Raw genomic sequence first — 19,341 nt, forward strand, 5'->3', positions numbered from 1 at the left:
CAAAAATGATTTTTTTCACTTATAAGTATGGAACCATAGATTGTATTTGGTAAGTTGCTGTGAATGTAATGGATTTTAGAACTTGGTTGTACACTCAAATGGTGGAAGTAAACTAGCTCATCTCATCTAGTCCTTGCTTAAGGGGCAGCTTATGGGAGATTTTTTTAAACATAAATCTGCCCTTCTTCATACTTACGTCTCGAGGTGTGATTTATCAATCTAGACAGTTTGATAGCAATTATAGCTACAAGAATTCTACAAAACTTTATCATATTATTTCCTATAATTATATCAGAGACATTCTAAGCAGGGAATTATATCGAAGGGAATGGAAATGGGAGGGGGGTGTGATGATTTCAAGCAGTATCATTGGTCCTTGTCAATAGAGAGCTGTTACTTAGATCCGATATAATTCCCTGATCTAAGTAACAATTGTGCTATCATGACTGCACCTTCCAAATGAAGTTTCTAAGGCCTTTTGCACATTGAGGGGTACTTGTCTGTACTGATAGTTCTTTGAGAGTAATATGTAAGTAAGTAATCATTAATTGCCTTACAGGGGTGTTTTCAAGTACAGTGGGTTTTACAAGTCCTGCTGTTCAGTAAGTTTATTGGCCTTGTTGAGCACAGTACGATCAATTAGGTAAAAGCCAGGTTCTGTCAACACAGACTGTATTGTCAAAGTATGCCACTCAGTGTGAAAGAGCCCAATTTTTTAACAACATTAGGTTGCAGATGTTCTTGAAAATATGGTGGTAGTTATAGGTGAAATGGTGAAGTGCAATTTGGTATGTATTTGTATTATGAATGTTTGTGTTTGTTAAAATGTTAATTACTGTACAACACTTGCATTTTTCTGTGATTTTGTGTCTAAACTGATCAAATGTATAGCTTATTATTATCATTTTAGTAATGGTGGTAAGATATGCTTGGGTATTTCACAAAGCTTATATATTGGCTTTTTTAGAATTACTGTTATCTAAAAGCTTACATGAGATGAAAATGTTAGTTTAATTTGAGATTTGTAAACCATTGTCAGATGTAATTGAATGCAGAATTTGGAATTAATATGACAGTTTACTAGTATAGAAACATTTAAATAAGCAAGTGAATATTGGGTGTACGTATAAGGTGGGATTAACAGTTACAGCATACCATCATGTTTCAAGAGCAATAATGTTGAACAAATGTAAGTTCTTGAAGAATGACATCAGTTGAAGTTATTCTGGCAGTGTTGGAACAGGTTACATGTACATATTGGGTACTACATGTACATGTTGCTGTCATTTTGCAGGCACTAGTGTGTTTGTGGCCAGGTTTCAATGTTTAGTTTGGTGATCGGAACCTTTTCAGTGGTTTTGAATTCAGTTCAAGTTCTAAACTTAAATAAATTGTATTAGAAAAAAATCTTAGTTGTTAAATAATTGAAAAGAAAATGGGTGTACAATGTATATAAGGAATTGGGGGAAAAAATCCAATTTAGGAAATTCCTTTTAAACTACTTGGGGACAAGAATGAACTTGTTATCCCTTTAATCAATTTTTTTCTTAAACTAAAAAAATTAATATTTGATAAATTGATACAATTTGAAAGAAATTTAATACAGTTTGTAATATAAAACTCAATTGTTTCTTCATTGTTATGAATAATGCATGTACACATATTGCAAGGGAAAAAATGGCAATATTGATTCCCCATTCCCAAACCACTACCGTGCTCTGTTCTTTATATCCGGAATTTTCCATGACGCACTTGAATTCTTTAAACTCAATAATAATAGTTTAAACATTTTTTTTTTCAGCTCAAAAACTCAGAATTACATTTATTTTGAAACGACGCTTTTACAATTAACCTGCAAGATAGCCAAGCTGCACGATTATATGCAGCTGGTACTGAAGTTTTGGAAACGTATTATGTCGCCTTTATTATATAAAAAGGTATCATTTACTCTAGTATGCATCGTGAAATATCTTAGTGATAATAACTTTGATATTTTATGCAAATTTCAATATAGTAATGTGAAAATTTTAATTCCTTAAACATTTCTTCCTCCTATTCAAGAAGAACATTGACGGAAATGCACATGTTGAACCTGACGCTTTTACTGCTGTTCGTAACTAAATTACAAAGAGAGCCACTCATTATACATTGCATGCGCACATTCAATTAAGAGAAAGATTCGAATAGTAAGTTCTGGTTTTGCTGGGACTGAACAAGCAGGCTTAGCTGAAGAAAGGCTACATGTACGAACTTTTTTTGTATCGAGCACAACTGCTAAACCAACGACCGCAACAATCCAAATGGATACCAGTACCACAGGAGAGATACTGCGTCAGATATCACCACAGATACCAGATGCAAGTAAACTTAATCATACTGACCATGTTATAGAGCTTGTTACCGGTAAGTCATCGTGGGTTACAATACAGGGAACAATGTGTTGTATAATTTGTGGTAGCATGCACATGATGCAGTATACCGAACTTGCCTCTTGGCCACAAATCAGAAAAGAAATTCAAGAACTTTTGAAAATAACTCTCCCTCAAGATGATTGCAGTATTTCTTGTGGTAGGTGTTTAGGTCTGATGAAGGAATTCTTAAGTGTGAAAATAAAGATTATAAATATACACAGATCTTCAGCTAAAATGCAAGTGATAAATGAGCCTCAGCCAAATGTGGACCATTCTCCAGTCAATTCAGAGGGGGAACACGGGCAGGATGTGGAGACAAATTCAGGGTCACATCAAAAAAAATTCACTGTCAATGGTTGTGGTGCGGATGCTGAATGTGATCAGCCTTCATTGAAATGCCAACGTTGCGATAAAACATTTGTTGATATGAAGCGCCGCTTGGATCATGAGAAAGTGCACAGATACAGGAAGACTTACAAATGTCAGTACTGTGATAAGATCTGTGTAAGGCTACGCCATATAAAAGAACATGAATCAATTCATACTGGAGAGAAACCACATAAGTGTCAGTATTGTGATAAAAAATTTCGTTCAAAGTCAACTGTTAAATCTCATGAACTTTTTGTTCACACAAACAAACTTAATCAGTTTAAATGTCAGTACTGTGACAAAGGGTTTAAGAGAAAGTGCACTTGGTTACTCCATGAAAAGAGACATACAGGGCAGAAAGGGCCATTTAAATGTCAGTATTGTGATAGAACATTTTATTCTAAAAGTGTTATGGAGCAGCATGAAAATACACACACAGGGAAAAAACCATTCAAGTGTCAGTACTGTGACAGTGTATTTGCTTCTAAGTTAGGAAGATATCTACATGAAAAAATACATACTGGTGATAAACCACACAAATGTCCGCACTGTGAAAAGGCATATATTATAAAATGTCATTTAAAAGTTCATATCAGGACTCACACTGGTGAGAAACCTTTCAAATGTCAATTCTGTGATAAAGCCTTTATATCAAAAGCAAGATGTGTTGAGCATGAATTTACTCACAGAAAGGAAAAGAGATATAAATGCCAGTATTGTGAAAGACAGTTTTCGAAAAAGCAACAGCACCGAATACATGAGGATGCTCATAATGGCGTAAAACCCTTCCAGTGTCAGTTCTGCAAGAAAAGCTTTATGTGGAAGGCTTATCTGGATGACCATGAAGCATCGCACAGAGGAGAGAAACCCTACAAATGCCAGCACTGTGATTTGACTTTCAGTTACGCATATATATGTCAGTATCACATGAGTAAAGTCCATCCTGATGTGAAACACACCTGTCAGTTTTGTGGACAAACCTTTTGTAAATACAGTTCCTGTAGTGAACAAGTAAAAAGATATCACACCGGAACTGATACCAGTCAGAATAAGAAAGAAACTTTATTAAAGTAGAATGGGAAAAAAATGATCTTATTTTACTGCAAATCTTGATAATGAGTATTTTGTAAATTGATCCTCCTGTGACAAGTTCACCTGTTCATGTTCTATGCAAAATGTGCTGTAGTTTGCAATGCAATTAAATGTTTCATTTTTTGCAAGAGATATTAGAATTTTTCCCAGAAACTGAAATCTTAATTATGACAGTTTTAAAGAGATTCATTTGAAGTCATGTTTAGATCAGAGGTGCTTTGAAGTTTAAAATGACAGCATTTGGTTGATTAAAACATGGAGCTAAAACTCTGCATGAATGGAAATTTTGTAAAGACTAGAAGTTTGTTTTTAACATTGAACATTTTGTCTCACTGCTTTATGTGCAGACAGCGGTTACGCATTATATACCCGAGCAATGTATATCCCACCCCTTGAACCCACTTCTGCGCCTACCTGCCCAAATTCTTTCATATTTACACACGCTGACATACTCTCGTACTGGTACTGGAACTGATAGTTAAATACAAAAAGCTGACATCTCTGGGACGTTCGTGTGCTTAATCATCGGAAGCTACCAAACGCCAATACGCTATGAAGTATTATATACTTTGAAGGAAAAGTTGTTTTTGGTGTGGTAAGACTAGGGAGGGTAAGACAAGGAGGAGATATAGCGGACAGAAATGTGTCAACAAAACCTCAGTGATGAAGTTTGAGAAAGTGGCTAAACGACAAAAGCGTTTTCGTCCTTGCAAGTTTTTGTTTGGATCTTTTTTAATGGCGGTGGTCCTCTTCATACATGTTTTGCCAAGGGGACATTCTTTCTTCGACTATCGAGACGAGAGCAATTACATCGATGATTTTACAATGAGGTATATGAGAAATATAGTGCTGATACAAGATATTGAAAATAACTGGTTGGTAAGAGCCTCTTCAAACCATACTTCTACCATAGATACCACAGTGATTGACTACTCGGAGGTCGGTCAAGCACAAGTCGTTAATACAATTCTAGGAGGAAAAACGAATGGTTTCTTTGTTGAGTGCGGGGGATACAACGGACTGACATCATCAAACACGTATTATTTAGAAAAAGAGAAAAACTGGACGGGCTTGCTAATTGAAGCTGTACCACATTTCTATAAACAATTATGCAAGAACAGACCAAATACTCATCGTATAAATGCTTGCCTCAGCACCAACAATAAAGCCGAAAAAGCGTTTTTTAAAAATTCAATGGATATTGAAGGAATCGGTGGTCTGGCCGAACACATGAGCGGAGTTCAACTGAGATATCGGGGCGGGGCACGAAAAAATGCGCCCACCATTGAAGTACAGTGCTTTCCTTTCTATTCCATTATGCTTACACTCGGGATTACTGATATAGATTATTTTTCACTTGATGTTGAAGGAGCAGAACTCCCGGTTTTGCGGACTATTCCCTTTGATAAAATAAATGTTAAAGTTTTCACCATTGAATATCGCCTCTCAGACGGAGTTCACCTGTCACTTGAAGAAACACAGAAAAAACTTGATAGTCTGCGACATTTTCTTATCCCAAAGGGCTATGGAGAGTACGGTGTCTTGACTAAGCGTGGAGATTTAAAAAACTACGATCACCTACCTCTTCACCTACAGGGTTTGGATGTTGTATTTTATAAATTATAACACTTAACAGTCGAGGGGATCAACAATGATCTTTGGAAGGGATATTCTGGAAAAAAAGAAATTGAGTAGAAATGAAAAAAGTAACGGGATTTACGTAGGCCTTCATTATACGCAATTATTTTTATATAATGTCTGCTGTAAGTCTGTTTCATGTAGTCACTTTCACCGCTAAGAATGGGCGTGCCGCTCTTTATTTAAGCTTTGTCAACACAGTATATTACGCACGTATCACGGCCTAAGTTTCATCTCAATAATAAGCCTAAATATAAACGTTGAAAGAGCCACAGTTATAGTCGGACTTCTAGAGTCAAATCTCATGCATAGTATCCAGATTTTCACTGCCTCTGTGTAAATGCTAGTTATTCATGTGCCGCGTTTGAGTGACCAATTCCTTTTTTTTTTTCTTGTATAACTACGAGCGGTATGTGAGTCCAATGACAAAAAATGAATTTTTATGTTACATACTGTCATCACGGTATTATTTTTTTTCATGATATTTTTTATGATACGAAATGAAAAAATAATCTTACCGGACAAAAATGTCAAAGTTGAAATTTTATTTTCTCAAAAGCTATCCATTAAAATTAAATGAATTCTTACTGAATATTTCTGCAAGACATTGCCCCTGAAATAAAGAATCTTGGAGTCAAACGTTTTTGTTTTTTGCCATATGCAGTTGTGTCTATATTCATACAGAACGTAAAAAATCATGGTCGAGGCTACAAAAGCCTCTTAGATAATCCAGAGGCACTTCTGTGGATTGGGACCTGTCTGGGTACTGGATGTCGTGCCTTACATGGCCTGTGACCGTTACTGTGTTACACAGCGAAACCCTGTCCCCGGTGCGAGAACATCCACACAAGTGCTTTTTTGGAAGCAGTGCCCCTCACGACAACCTGGGATGTCTGAAACGAGAACACGCGAATCCAGTTAATCTTTTATCACAAAGAAAACTCGTCCTATTGAGGAAGCAATAATTGGGATGTAAATCCTAAACATGCAGTAATATTATCTGGCTTTTTTTCAAAGTGTCGTTGATCCGAAAAATAATAAAAGGATATTTACCACTGTACGTTATGTAATATTTCTAAATGTTTTGACTCTCATTTCTGGCACATTAGTTGCGGTTTCTGTCATACCCCTGGTATGGTTTCATTCAGCTGGTAATTATCTGAGTCAATCATAGAATTAAAATGATAACAACTGATCATATTGGCCAAACAAATGGATTTTTTCCTGGGGTAATCGACAATTTTCCCATACCAGTGGTAATGAAACAGTTCCGAAATTCACAGTTAGTCCATGCTTTTTTAAGTTTGTTTTTTAATAAACTTTTAAGAGATTATCACAGAGTATAGTCATCTATGGAGGTCACGCGGCCCGGTGTCAAGCACAGAAACCAGAATTATTGCGATAACCCGCCGTTTTGGTAGTATAAGAGAAATTATTGTTTCTATGATTTGTTTACAATATATTTATTGTGAAATATGAGTGTCATACGAAGAGTTGTTATCCCTTTAAATGGGAAAATGTATGTTTATTGGTGGTATGGGTCTGTTAAAAGACCTGTACGTTTTGGACTGACATAATTTAACTCGATAAAGCGTTGACATACGTTGAGAGCCACATTTAACAAAAAAAAAAAGGTTTTTAACATTAGTAACCAAATTTATCACACGAATATGACGTTAACCCACAAAAGATAACTTTGAATAACCTCACCTCTGTCACACAGATCTCCTTCCCAGCCACTAGAGCACATGCACTGACCAGTAACACGATCACACGTGCCGTGGACACACTGGCATACTCCCTGGCACATGTCGCCATATTGTCCCGGCTGGCAGACTAGCATGAAAATGTGATGGTTATTGTTGAAATTAAATGAAAAATGATTATCCTTAAATTATTAAATGGAACGTAATACATCGTTAAGATTTCGTATTGGAGTTCAAATTTATTTAGTATTGATTATGGTATGGCAACTTATTAATCGGCGTAAATTCACCTTTTTCAAGCATCTCTCCTTCGTTTGGTCACCGTACTCCAATCTACTCCGTTTGTTTCAAAATGATTTTTTATATAACAGTAAAAGAAGGAACGGACAAAGTGAAATGATTTGTTGTAATAATGGCAATCATTAAACGAGCAACGAATTCGGACAACAAAATATGTTGAAGCGAGGTACATATGGATGCAGTCGGTTTAACTGGAATTATGTACCACAATGTTAATGCAATTTCCCACCCTCAGACGTGTTAATCAATGTACCTTCACAGTATTTTGCTCCGTGGCGTTGTGTGGTCATCCCCGGAGGACAAGGCTGGCAACTGGTCTGCTGAAGGAGGGACTGTGATGTCCCAGGGGGACACGGCCTGCATCCGCCATCAGCCTTGGAATAGTACGTGCCTGGTAAACATGGCACTGAAATTATATGTTAATTAAAAATAATATCACCCCTCAGTTAATTTTTCTTCTTTACTTCGTTGCGACAAATTTAAACTTCATTTTTTTTAAAAACCTTGTTCTATAAATTACAAAATCGTAATAATACATACAGCATACACCTCTGCTGCCCACAGATTCCATTCCCTCCCCGCAGTCCACCATTACATCCGACACATTGCCACCAGCTGATTCAAAACGTCGACTTGCAGCATGAAAGACTGCTTTATGTCTATCCTCTTCGAACAATTTCTCCAACTTTCCCTTAGCGTATATCATGGCAGCTTTGAGAAAACGCTTGTATATACGCTCACACGTAGCTTGATTCTTACAGTAACGATCGGGAATGTTTAGGCTGGAGCAAATTTGGCGACAGTTTTTGATTTCTTTCTCGGGCTTTTCCGCAAAAACGTCGAAGGCAATATGAACCGAGTCAATAACGTCTTCCCTCGTTTGTCCACTCGCGTCACGTCGTCTTCGTATTTGACTTTCTCCACAAATTATGTCTATGTTTTTTACGTCGCATAGTTTAGTGTTTCTTTTGTAGCAGATTGTGTCGTTGTTTAACGTTTCTGCGAACATTAAACGCACTTCTTTCTTGTCGTCTTCAGTTAAATCACGGCAAGCCCTGACAAAGTAAGCTGAGTCCGCTTCAAGGCGAAAATCAGGGAAAAATTCCACTGGAATTAAAAAATACCTGTATGTAACTTCCATCATCAAAGCCAAATGAGAAGGATAATTATTAAGATGTTAGTATGTTCATTAGTGCAGATACTACAAAACCAAATGTGCATGTAAATATTAAAGAACATAGAAAGTGGGGGTGGGGGCGCAAATACGTTTAGAATATTGATCATCTTTGGAGCTGATTATTTGGTTAACAAATAACACTGCCTACCTGGCGTTCTGTTAAATATTATTTCCTGCTTACAGGAACAAAGGACAGATAATAACGGTAATAACATATTTTCTTATTCAAATTTTGACACAGTTCTTGGCTCCTTGGACTAAAATATACGTACCAACGCAAGGGTCAATAGTAGCATTTGGGTCTGACCTCTGAAATGACCAGATAAATCCAGTGGCTGGACCACACGTTTCGTATAGATTGGTTCTTGTTGGATATTCATAACCCGGGTTGCATTTGACTTGACACTGCTGAGAGTTCTCCTCCACGTACCAGTGGCATACGAGACCACCAAAAGCTGGGGCGTCGGTCTCCGTCAGATTAGTGCATTGTTTAGCAGCTAAATTATGAAAGAAAATTAAAAAAAAAAATACTTTTTTAGTTAAGTATATTAAAATTTAGAAAAAAATGTAATACCTATTGTATTTTAAGGAATTACTGAAGGTGTTCATCTGATTTTTTTATATTAGCATTTATAGTGTAATGTTAGCAGGTTTATTGTCTGCTAATATATCACATATTTTTTTTTTATTTTTAAGCACTGATTTTAAACATTGCCACTAATAATGCTTTATCCGTTTGTCAAATATAATATACATTTTCCATATAGCATAAAATTATGTGCTTAGTTATTTTAAGAATGAAACTAATAAATATAATGATATGAAGGATTTTCAAATAACAGTTTGGGCAACTTACGTTTACAAGTTTTGCCATCCTCAGACAACTTGTATCCCGCTATAGTGCATCTGCACATGTAGCCACCGTCAATGTTTTCACAAGCTTGTTCACATGGACCTTTGCCATTATTACTGTCACACTCATTGACATCTGCAACGATAGGGATTGATTTTAGCAGCAGAGATTTAATGACAATGTAAAATATTTAAGGGAGTTGTTTGTGGTGATCTATCACAATTCATCCCTATGAATCACGCTCGGCTATCACTTGGTTGTTGACTTAATAATCACATAAAACGATTTTTATAATAGCACACATATAAATAGTTTAAATGTATTACTCTTTAACCATAAAAAGCACTTATGTTCTTTATTCCTTTCACAATCAAAACATAACACACAATTTCTTACCAACACAGGGTCCTCCCGGGGGCCCATGGAAGCCCTCACTGCAGACGCACTCAGTCCTACTGCTGCCCTCTTTTAGAGTTCTCGAGTTCAGAGGACAGGGTAAACAACTGTTTACATCAGCTTTGTATGTATTTATGGGGCATGCTGGAATGTAGGCCCTATAGCACGTAAGTTGTCACATAAACTAAATCAAAAATGCACATTCCAAATATTTCTCAAATATTAAATAATGCTGTTAATTCTGCTTAACATTGCCGACAACCAACATTGCCAACAAATTGTCGGAGGTAATCAGCACAGACCCAGTTGTTAAAATTTCAATATTAATTCTATCTGAAGAGCTTTTTTCTAGATCTTACATTCAAAATAGGTAATGATTTTTGTATTACTCACCACGGCACTGCGGCGGGAATCCGTCCCATTCACCAGACTCTGCGCACGCCCGTTGGCTGCTCCCTCTAGCCAGATAGTAACCCTCATCACACTCATATACGCACACTCCATCGAACCGGTTGCTGCAAGACACAATGCGGCCGTTCTTTGGAGGATCTGATACGGGACAGGTGATCTCTGGAAGGGCAAAGAAACTGGTAAAGTCATCTTTTCGTGGAATGTCGATGTAGAAGGAAGATTAACCTGTTAAATTCTATCAAATATGTAGTCTTGTGAAGATTCTTTTGTCTATGGCTACTTATATTTGTCTGGTCTTACCAGCCAATATTTCGTCTGCTTGCAGTCAGACTTCGTCGGGAATGAGGTTGTGATAGGTGTGACAACCTATCACCCCCTCTGGTGTGGTATTTTGTCAGATGATGATGAAGTCTGACTGTAAATTGTTGATTTAACAGTTGCCTCTCACCTTCACAAGGCCCACCAAGTGGTCCAGAATATCCCCTATCACAGAGACACATCTCTTTAGTCGAAGCTGCGGCCAGGAGGGTGTGAGAGTTTTCTGGACATGGGCTGCACTGACCACCATCACTTCGGCCAACCTTGTAGAAATCCTTTGGACAAGCTGTAAAAATTTGATGTTACATATACTTTTTTTATTACCATAACTAACTAACAGTGAAGCTTTGCCATTCGGTTTCAAGCGCGTTTTAATGTTAGCAGCCAACAGAAATTGATCTCAGATCATAATCATCAATAAAAGACCATTAAATTATTTCTGGATTTAGTTTGAGAGGTATCAACTAATAAAAATATAATTTTGGAATTGCCAATTATATTGCAATGTATGGTAATTATATTATGACATTTAACTCTTGAGCCATATATTAGTAAGTTATCAGAATAAGACTATATACATATACTTATATACCCTGGCAAGAAGGGGCCTCTGAGTCCCAGGTTCCGTTGGCCAGACAAGTGATTTTGGGAACACCTTGCAATACATAACCCTCATGGCAGAGGAAGAAAGCACTTCTGCCAAACTGATGTCCATCATCGTCCCTTGACCCGTGGTTAGGTATACCAGGGTCAGGACATTCAATTGCTGTAATCAAAGTATTCATTTTCGATGATCAGTTCTAGCTTGATTTTCACTATCAACGCTGGTTTAATTCTTTAAAAAAACGCAAAATGTTGCCAAGTAACTTTCATTATATACTAGTCTACCAAGTTGGTTTAAAAGTATTTAATGGCAGAAAATTGGTATTTCAAATAATGTTATCTCTACAAAGGTTTTTAAAGAGGTCGAATAGATAGGACTGAATCAAATGTCTTTTCAGTCAACAATTCCCTTTTTAAAACTTGAATATTTTTTCACAATTTTTGCCAATGCTTCACTCGTTTTATAATGTTTATGTTTTTAAACTTTAATATCGTTTTAAGAGTCATATTCATTATTAATTTTTTATTGTATCGTATTATTCATGCATCGTTTCGTACTTGGGCCCAATTCGAAGTTTTGCCTTCATTCTAAAATTGGGTATCAACACATCAATAGATATAACTTTTATCAAAACTTAATTGTACCCTGGCAGACAGGAACAGTTCCGTTCCAGTTTTCGTCCTCCAAGCACACAAGTGATGAGTTCCCTAACAATGTAAATCCAGTGTCACATGAAAACGTCACTTGTGTCCGGGGTTCAACTTCCTTCACCATCATCTGACCGTGATTTGGGGCGATAAGTTGTGGACACTTGATTTCTAGAGAAACAAAATGAAAAAAACTAAGTTTAACTCTCTAAGGACACTTAACCTCGATGTAGACCTACATGTACATCTGGAGTTATCGCTGCTCGTTGTCTTTGGTGAGTTAGGTGCTTGAGGATTTGCAAGGTGAAAAATCAGTGTTTCTTGGTGGGGCAGTTCCGTGACAATCACATAAGTGTACATGTAACTATGTAAACTTATCTCTATTCATTGAAAAGGCACTTTGAATCTCATTTCAATGCCACACGAATCAACTCACGAAGACACGAAGGATGCGAAGAGCTCCACTCTCCCGAGGCAAGACATCTCCGTCGTCTCGGCCCAACCAACTTGTATCCAGGGTTACATGTAAAAGTGACCTGATCTTCGTAAAAGTAGTCTTCTCCGTGGACTTGTCCAAGGCCTAGCGAACCAGGATGACCACACCAACGTTCTGAAAAATATCATATAACAGCATTTTCAGCAAACCAACGAGGGGGTACATCTTCAGGAAGAATTTGGGCATAAAAAAGTGAATTTACCTTATAATACTGCTCTGTAGTTCCATTTATTTTTGTAACTGACAAAAGCTTTGGGTTATTCCATGCTCAAAACGCGATATTACCGCAGTATTGGTCTAAGACAACATCATATTTGAATTACAACCTATTTGAGCTGTTTTTCAGCCGACTAAGGCATTCACTATGCCTAACTATGCTTACACATACAACGGTACCTTATCCCCGGCTGTCTGCTTATGGTAATACCTGTTCCTTCAATTTATTTTCTGCTTCTCGTCATGGTCATCTCCCATTTTATCACAACTTTACATATAAGGATTAATTTAATGTTATGAATCTGGAAAATAAGATTTCAAATCTATATCACTCACTGATGCATGTAGGTGGTTCAGTGCTCCAATTCCCAAAATTGCCAGATCGCGCCATACAGGTAAGCGTATTTGCTCCTCGTAATTCAAACCCATTTAGGCATTTAAATCCAATGTTGTCTCCAACTTCGTAACCAGGCTTTGCATTCAATATAAACCCGTTTTTCGGTGACTGCAAATCCGTACAGGTGATTTCTGAAAAATGCATTGAACATTGAACAACAATTAAATTGCATAGTGAAAAAAAACAATATTAAAACAATTTGAATTCTTAGTCAGAAAGGTTTCATTTATGATAGATCCTGAAATTTCAGGATCTATCATAAATGAAACCTTTCTGACTATCAAAACTAAGATCCAATGAAACTATTTTCAATTTTGAATTCTTTTTCAGTATATCAGCCCTGGGTTTTCAGTTACTTTTGCACCTTTATAACATTTTTTTTGTTAGAGCATATTTCACTTACTTTCACATTTTGGGTTCGAACTGCCAGACCAAGTCCCGTCTATTAAACATCTCCTATGCTCTGGACCGCCTACCAGTGCAAAGCCAGACAGGCAAGAGAAGGTAACAACACTGTCGTAGGGGGCAGGCCAGTTCAATACACCGCCTAAATCGCCATGAGTAGGCTTTAAAATTCGGGGACAAGTAATACCTGCAAAAAAATTATTAACACTTATTTCCAGATTTACTCTCATGTTGCCCATTCTGTATTTTTTATTTATTCAAACGCACATTGGACAAATGAAATTAATTTCAATGGCATGTTTAAATTCTTTACCCCTTTCTACCTAATATCAACTTTTCCCTTTCCATTCTTCCAAAACACTATCTCCAAAGTTGTTTTTGTGTGATTTGATTTGAAAGTACAGGTACATCTTCAAATGCCCTATCTGATCTATCCTCAACAGATCTTATTCATTGCCGTCGTCCATTTACCGTTCTCACAACAATCTCCGAGGAATCCAGGTAGGCAGGAACAGATGTCTGTTAAGCTCGTCCCGCCATTAACACATTGGATGCGACATCGCTGATGCTGAATTCTGTCACCTGAAACGGCAACGGAAATCAAATTCACACTTTTGCATATTTGTGATTGTGTCTCATTAATTGCTTCAGTTGGGAACGCATAAGATTTTGCTGTACTATCTACTAACACATTTTATGAATGCTTTTGTCTTTGAAAGACTTGATCTAATACTTACATACTTATTTAAGCTATTCAGCAACATTACATTTGATTTGCTCAACAGGTAGTTGTTATTTAATGACAAAAGGTAGTGGCCAGAATGATTTATTGGACATCGATAGACAATAAAAGAATTAAAGCCTTGTATTATTCTTAATTTTTTTTTTTTTTGAGCTCACCATTTTTTTTCATTACAATAAAGAGTTTATGGGCCCAAAGATAATAATTCTGTAACACGATCTACTTACATGAGAATGTAAACGAATAAATATATAATACGTCTGATTACAAATAAATATGGGATCACAATAACATGTACTTTATAGGAGAGAGAATATCACGAAGTTCATCGGAGAATTCACATAACTCACCTGGACAGGGGAAACCTCGACAGGTGTTAGGGTAACCGCTCGATCCAAACTGCTTTACGCCACGTGTTCGGGAGCGGGATCCGCTATGACACTTGTCACTACACAGTCCCCAAGCACTCCAGGTATCCCAACACCTCTGAGCACAAAACGTGGTCATGTAACGACGATGCTCCTCGTCTAGAGCCCTCATTTTTTCATTGGCTCGGTTCTGTGCATCTTTTTGTCCCACAAAATCAGTGAAATCGAACACGCCGCCAAATATACCGCGTTTATGTCGATGTGAACTGAAATAAGGATGTTGATTAATATTGTTAATAGATACGATGCCATTTATTTATCATAATCTTTATGCCTCCAATTCTAATGAAAGAGAGAGAGCGAAAGAGTCAGAGCATTGATAAATCTAAACATGTACATTAGTATAAGTTTTAACCGATAGAGGTCGCTTTTGAGTCAGTCAATAATTTGACAAAGAAAGTATTCATAATCAGTGGCGGATTTAGAGGGGGGTCAGGGGGGTCCTGACCCCCCCCCCCCCCCCTACGGTTTCTGAAAAATATATCACACCAATATTTCCATCTTGAAATTAGAATTTTGACTAGCTGAATCATAGTTCTAAACCGTACCAAAGGGCACCGCTTGCCCTCTAAAACACCAAAAATGTTTCGGGGCCCTTGAGCAGGCCCCGAACCCCACGCCAAGGGGGCGATGGCCAGCTTCGCATCTGAGGCCTGTCGTTCTGGACCCCCCTTCAAATAATCCTGGATCCGCCCCTGCATAATTTTCTGTATTATGATAAATCAACAAAATACTTTGCGCTTGTCGCCAGATTGATGAATTTTTCAAGGAGGAGGACGCTTCTGGTTATCTAACCTGGTTCAGTTTTTCAATTTAGTCGTTGAAAAGAGGTCTTGGGGACGGAGGAAGAGTGATAGAGGCAGGATAATGAACAGAAAACGAGAGAGAAATAACTGCAAACTGACAATGGTCATTGTCTTTGTCTTTATTTTGTTGGCTGCTCGTGTCTGATTCAGTTGCTGGTCTTTCATGATAAGTTTTTGCACATGCAAATGGTCGCAATACAAAAGCTCTTATCTGTGTCCCCATTTAACACGCCAGAAAAATTTTAAGTAAGAAGCCGCAAACCATATATATATATATATATATATATTAAGATTAAGACACCGTTGTTGAAAGAAAAAAGCATTCCCTTTTTAAAGTCAGTTCAGTTGGCTACGTACAGTGTATGATTATAAACCATACCGATAGAGAGCGCTTGCAGCTTCTGAAACACAATATAGATTTATTTGACAAGGCATTACATTTGATATCAGGAAATTTGTTTCTAAATTTAATCACCTGATTTTGTTTATGTGGCGATAATAAATGGATATCCATTTATTTTGTTAAAAATCTATGAAAAGGTCCGGGTTGGAAAGAACAACGGAAATACACCTACGACCGCATGATTATGTGTCCAATTGCAAGATGAAATGCAGAACACGTTAAACAAGAAACGTGTTGTTACTGTACCAAGATATCAGCTTAAATTAAAAGAAACAAAACTCAGATGATTCAATTTCAAAACAATTTCCTGATATCAGATGAATTTGCACATTTTCACTTCAATGACAGACATAGAGTTGAAATATCAAGAAGAGTGAGAAGGGGGCAGGTAAGGGCGCACCTACTCCTCCTTACCCGGGGTATTGATAAAATGTAGTGGGTTTCAAGGGATCTCCTACGGTGTCTGTTTTTCGCTTTTGGAAAGGAATGATGGCCAAATCTGTCTTGTCACAAATGAACATCACAGATGACGACATTGACGGTTTGAATTTAGGGAAACGAAAAAATCAGTACGTAGGCCTACGTGCCGTTATGTCTGAGATACATGTAACTAATATTCTGTGTTTTGAGACCGCCTAAGCTGCACATGGCCTTTCCAGCCCTTCTGTGCTTATATGAATAACTTCATAAAGTTAATTATTTTAGAAGAAGGCTCACATAGTAGGCTGGGTAGATTAATGTACATGATATAAAGCACGTATAAAACATTTTACCAAGTGTTGTTAAAGATATTTAAAAAGACTTTCTTTTATGATCAGTTCATGACAAATTATAAATCCTGCCGATAGAGAGCGCTTGGAGATTTTGAAACAGCACAATTTTATTTGATAAGGGATTATATTTCTATAAGGAAATTGTTTTGAAATTAAACACATGATTTTTGTTTATTCGGCTTAATAAAATAGGCATTTATCTATTAGGTTGATAACTTTTGAAGAGGTCCGGGTTGGAAATAACAACGTAGATACACCTACGACCGTATGATTGTATGTCAAATTATTGGATGAAAAGCAGAGCACGTTAAATAAACAACGTGTCATTACAGTACCAAGAAATCTGCACAAGTTAAAATGAACAAAAGGTAATTATTTAATTTCGAGACAATTTTCTGATACCAGATGAATCTGCACATTTTATTTCACTCCAATGAGAGATGTAGGGATGAATATCAAGAAGAGTTGGGGTGCAGAATAAAGGCTGTCCACAAGCCCCCTGCCTGTAAGACTGTTGAAAGATTTAGTGCCTTATAGTGTCTTTTCTCCACTTATGGAAAGGGCCGGTGTATCCGCTTGTTTTACTGAAACATATTTAAATGGTTTTTCACATCAGAAGTTTAAATAAAACGCAAGTTTCTTTAAATTGCGCTGGTTTACTGCTGTAACTAGGTAAAAGTAAATATGAATGCCTCTGCTCAACCGTCTGCTGGCGTTATCATGTTTCTTGGAAACAGATACGTGAAATACGATAGATAAAAAGCTGCACTTAGCGCGTGCATCGCCGTGTGTTTCTGGTAAAAGAACCCGGACCTTAAGTTGCAAATTACAGTGGGATCATTTCTGGTTTATCAGAACTCACTGACTGACAAGCCCCGAAGTGATGCACGATTTAAACCCCTTTTTAAGGTGGCTATGTTGATGGTTCAAGAGGATTAGTCAACACTTTTCGATTCGTGCAGTTTGTTTGAAGGAGGGTAAAAGGCTGAAAAAAAAAAATAACCACACAATCCAACGATTTCACAAAAATACATATTTGGCATGAAAAGCAGGCTGGAAGCAATGTAACTTAGTTCACATAAATATACAAAAACATGCTTGCATAAGAATCGGGGAAACTAATTAGAGCACACAAATTAGGATGTTTAAGTTTCGTTGAAATAAATGTAGAATAAAACCCTTATTAATCTGAAATCATAGTATTAGTTTGAGTCGATAGAGGGCACTCTGTTTACCTTACTATGAACAAAGTTAATTCTCTCGAAATGAGTTCTTGGAAATGGATGTTGATGGTAACGTTTAAAGAAGTAAAATACTGAAATCTTTAGTTACGTTCAAAACGGCAAAGACATAATTATAGTGACAATGTAAATTTAAAAAATGGAAACAGAAACATATTTCACTTGGAATATTAGTGAAGTGAAAACGTATTATCTTGTATAAAAAGCATAAAGCTCTTGTTTTGGGACAACTTCTGTGCTTACATGTAACATTTGGTAAAGTTAAGTGTATTTTCCTTTCAGAATAATGCACATCACATTCTAGTGCACGGATAATCATTTGGATGGCTGTTTTTAGATGATTGAAAGCAACTTTGTTTTATGGTGTTTTATTACTAAGTCCGGGTTTGAATCCTACGTGGGTTTCCAAAAATAGACCGCTAGCGAAGAAAGGTGGGAACAACTGTTTTCCTATCATCTGACTTTCAGCAATGCATTAGGAGGCATCTGTCGCGGAAATCCTGTTTGAAAGATCCGGGTCTGAAAGTGCACTGCCCAAAATAAAGCTAACATAGTCGCCAGTACTAGCATCATACAGAAACGAGCAGAAACTTTGATACTTAACCACTTGTTTAACCACTTTCTGAATATTTGAAAATCATTTCGCACTTCAGATTCGGGATTATACACTCAATCTACAAAAATACACCCCCTTGGTAATTGTTTATGTACATGAAAACGTTCTTTTGCGCCAAAGATGTATGAGCACGTGATATATACATGCAGCCGTACATGCAAGCATGTTCATGTACTATCATTATAACGTCAAATGGTATGTTATAAATAATATGTTGTTTGTATTACATTTAACAAGTGGTTTTCACAATTTTGTTAATAAATGACGTTTAGAGAAAGACAGTGGAAGACCAGACCAAGGGGGAGTGCACGGTACATGGTGCGAGAAAAGATCTAAGGTCATCTAAATGTAAGTAGAGAGAGAGAGAGAGAAAGAGAGAGAGAGAAATTTATAACTAGTAATACCTTGCTAAATGAACACACTGTAAATACACTATCAATGCGATGCATGATGACGCAGTAAAACTACCCGGAGCTCTCATGTTGCTTGTTCACTCAAGTTCAGTCGTTCATTGATGTCTTTTCCGGTAGTTAAAGCGCAGCACAAAATGGCAGATATGATTTGCTATATTTCCTTATTTTTCCCCAATAAAAACTAGATACCACAAAGGGTGAAGAGGGCGATAAGTTTTTTGAAGACCAGAGCAGCCAATGATTAACGAAGATTGACTGAAGTTAATATGTCAAATCTTCACTTTTCCAAGAAATGTGGTATAGATTAAATAGACAAGGTGTCTCAGTTGCCTATCTTGTAGGTTAAATATTCGGCATGTGGGAATTAGCAGGATATACAGTAGTTTTGCTATGACCGCTTTCGATCATCATCGCCGCGATGTCCTTAATGTAGAAATTGTCATTTCTAGTTTCCCCAGATTGATTCTTTGCTTATATGCACAT

General features: G+C 37.0%; 2 protein-coding genes across 2 annotated transcripts; one reads left to right on the top strand and one right to left on the bottom strand.

Annotated features, from left to right (window-relative positions):
- Window positions 1-2,062: 2,062 nt before the first annotated feature.
- Window positions 2,063-4,002, top strand: LOC106161891 (uncharacterized). Its single transcript, XM_013538994.2, has one exon. The coding sequence runs from the start codon at window positions 2,301-2,303 to the stop codon at window positions 3,852-3,854; it is 1,554 nt and encodes a 517-aa protein (XP_013394448.2). The 5' UTR covers window positions 2,063-2,300; the 3' UTR covers window positions 3,855-4,002.
- Window positions 4,003-6,040: 2,038 nt separating this feature from the next.
- Window positions 6,041-19,155, bottom strand: LOC106161642 (uncharacterized). Its single transcript, XM_013538694.2, has 17 exons — window positions 18,850-19,155; window positions 14,529-14,812; window positions 13,908-14,018; window positions 13,435-13,623; window positions 12,971-13,162; window positions 12,359-12,532; window positions 11,920-12,093; window positions 11,264-11,437; window positions 10,802-10,957; window positions 10,336-10,512; window positions 9,943-10,086; window positions 9,550-9,681; window positions 8,966-9,190; window positions 8,057-8,623; window positions 7,770-7,922; window positions 7,221-7,346; window positions 6,041-6,403 (listed from the first exon to the last, which is right to left on the bottom strand). The coding sequence occupies exons 1-17, from the start codon at window positions 18,924-18,926 to the stop codon at window positions 6,309-6,311; spliced, it is 3,150 nt and encodes a 1,049-aa protein (XP_013394148.2). The 5' UTR covers window positions 18,927-19,155; the 3' UTR covers window positions 6,041-6,308.
- Window positions 19,156-19,341: the final 186 nt, after the last annotated feature.

The sequence above is a fragment of the Lingula anatina genome, chromosome 1, assembly GCF_051362555.1.
Source record: "Lingula anatina isolate TDL-2025a chromosome 1, LinAna3.0, whole genome shotgun sequence".
Taxonomy (NCBI): Eukaryota; Metazoa; Brachiopoda; class Lingulata; order Lingulida; family Lingulidae; genus Lingula; species Lingula anatina.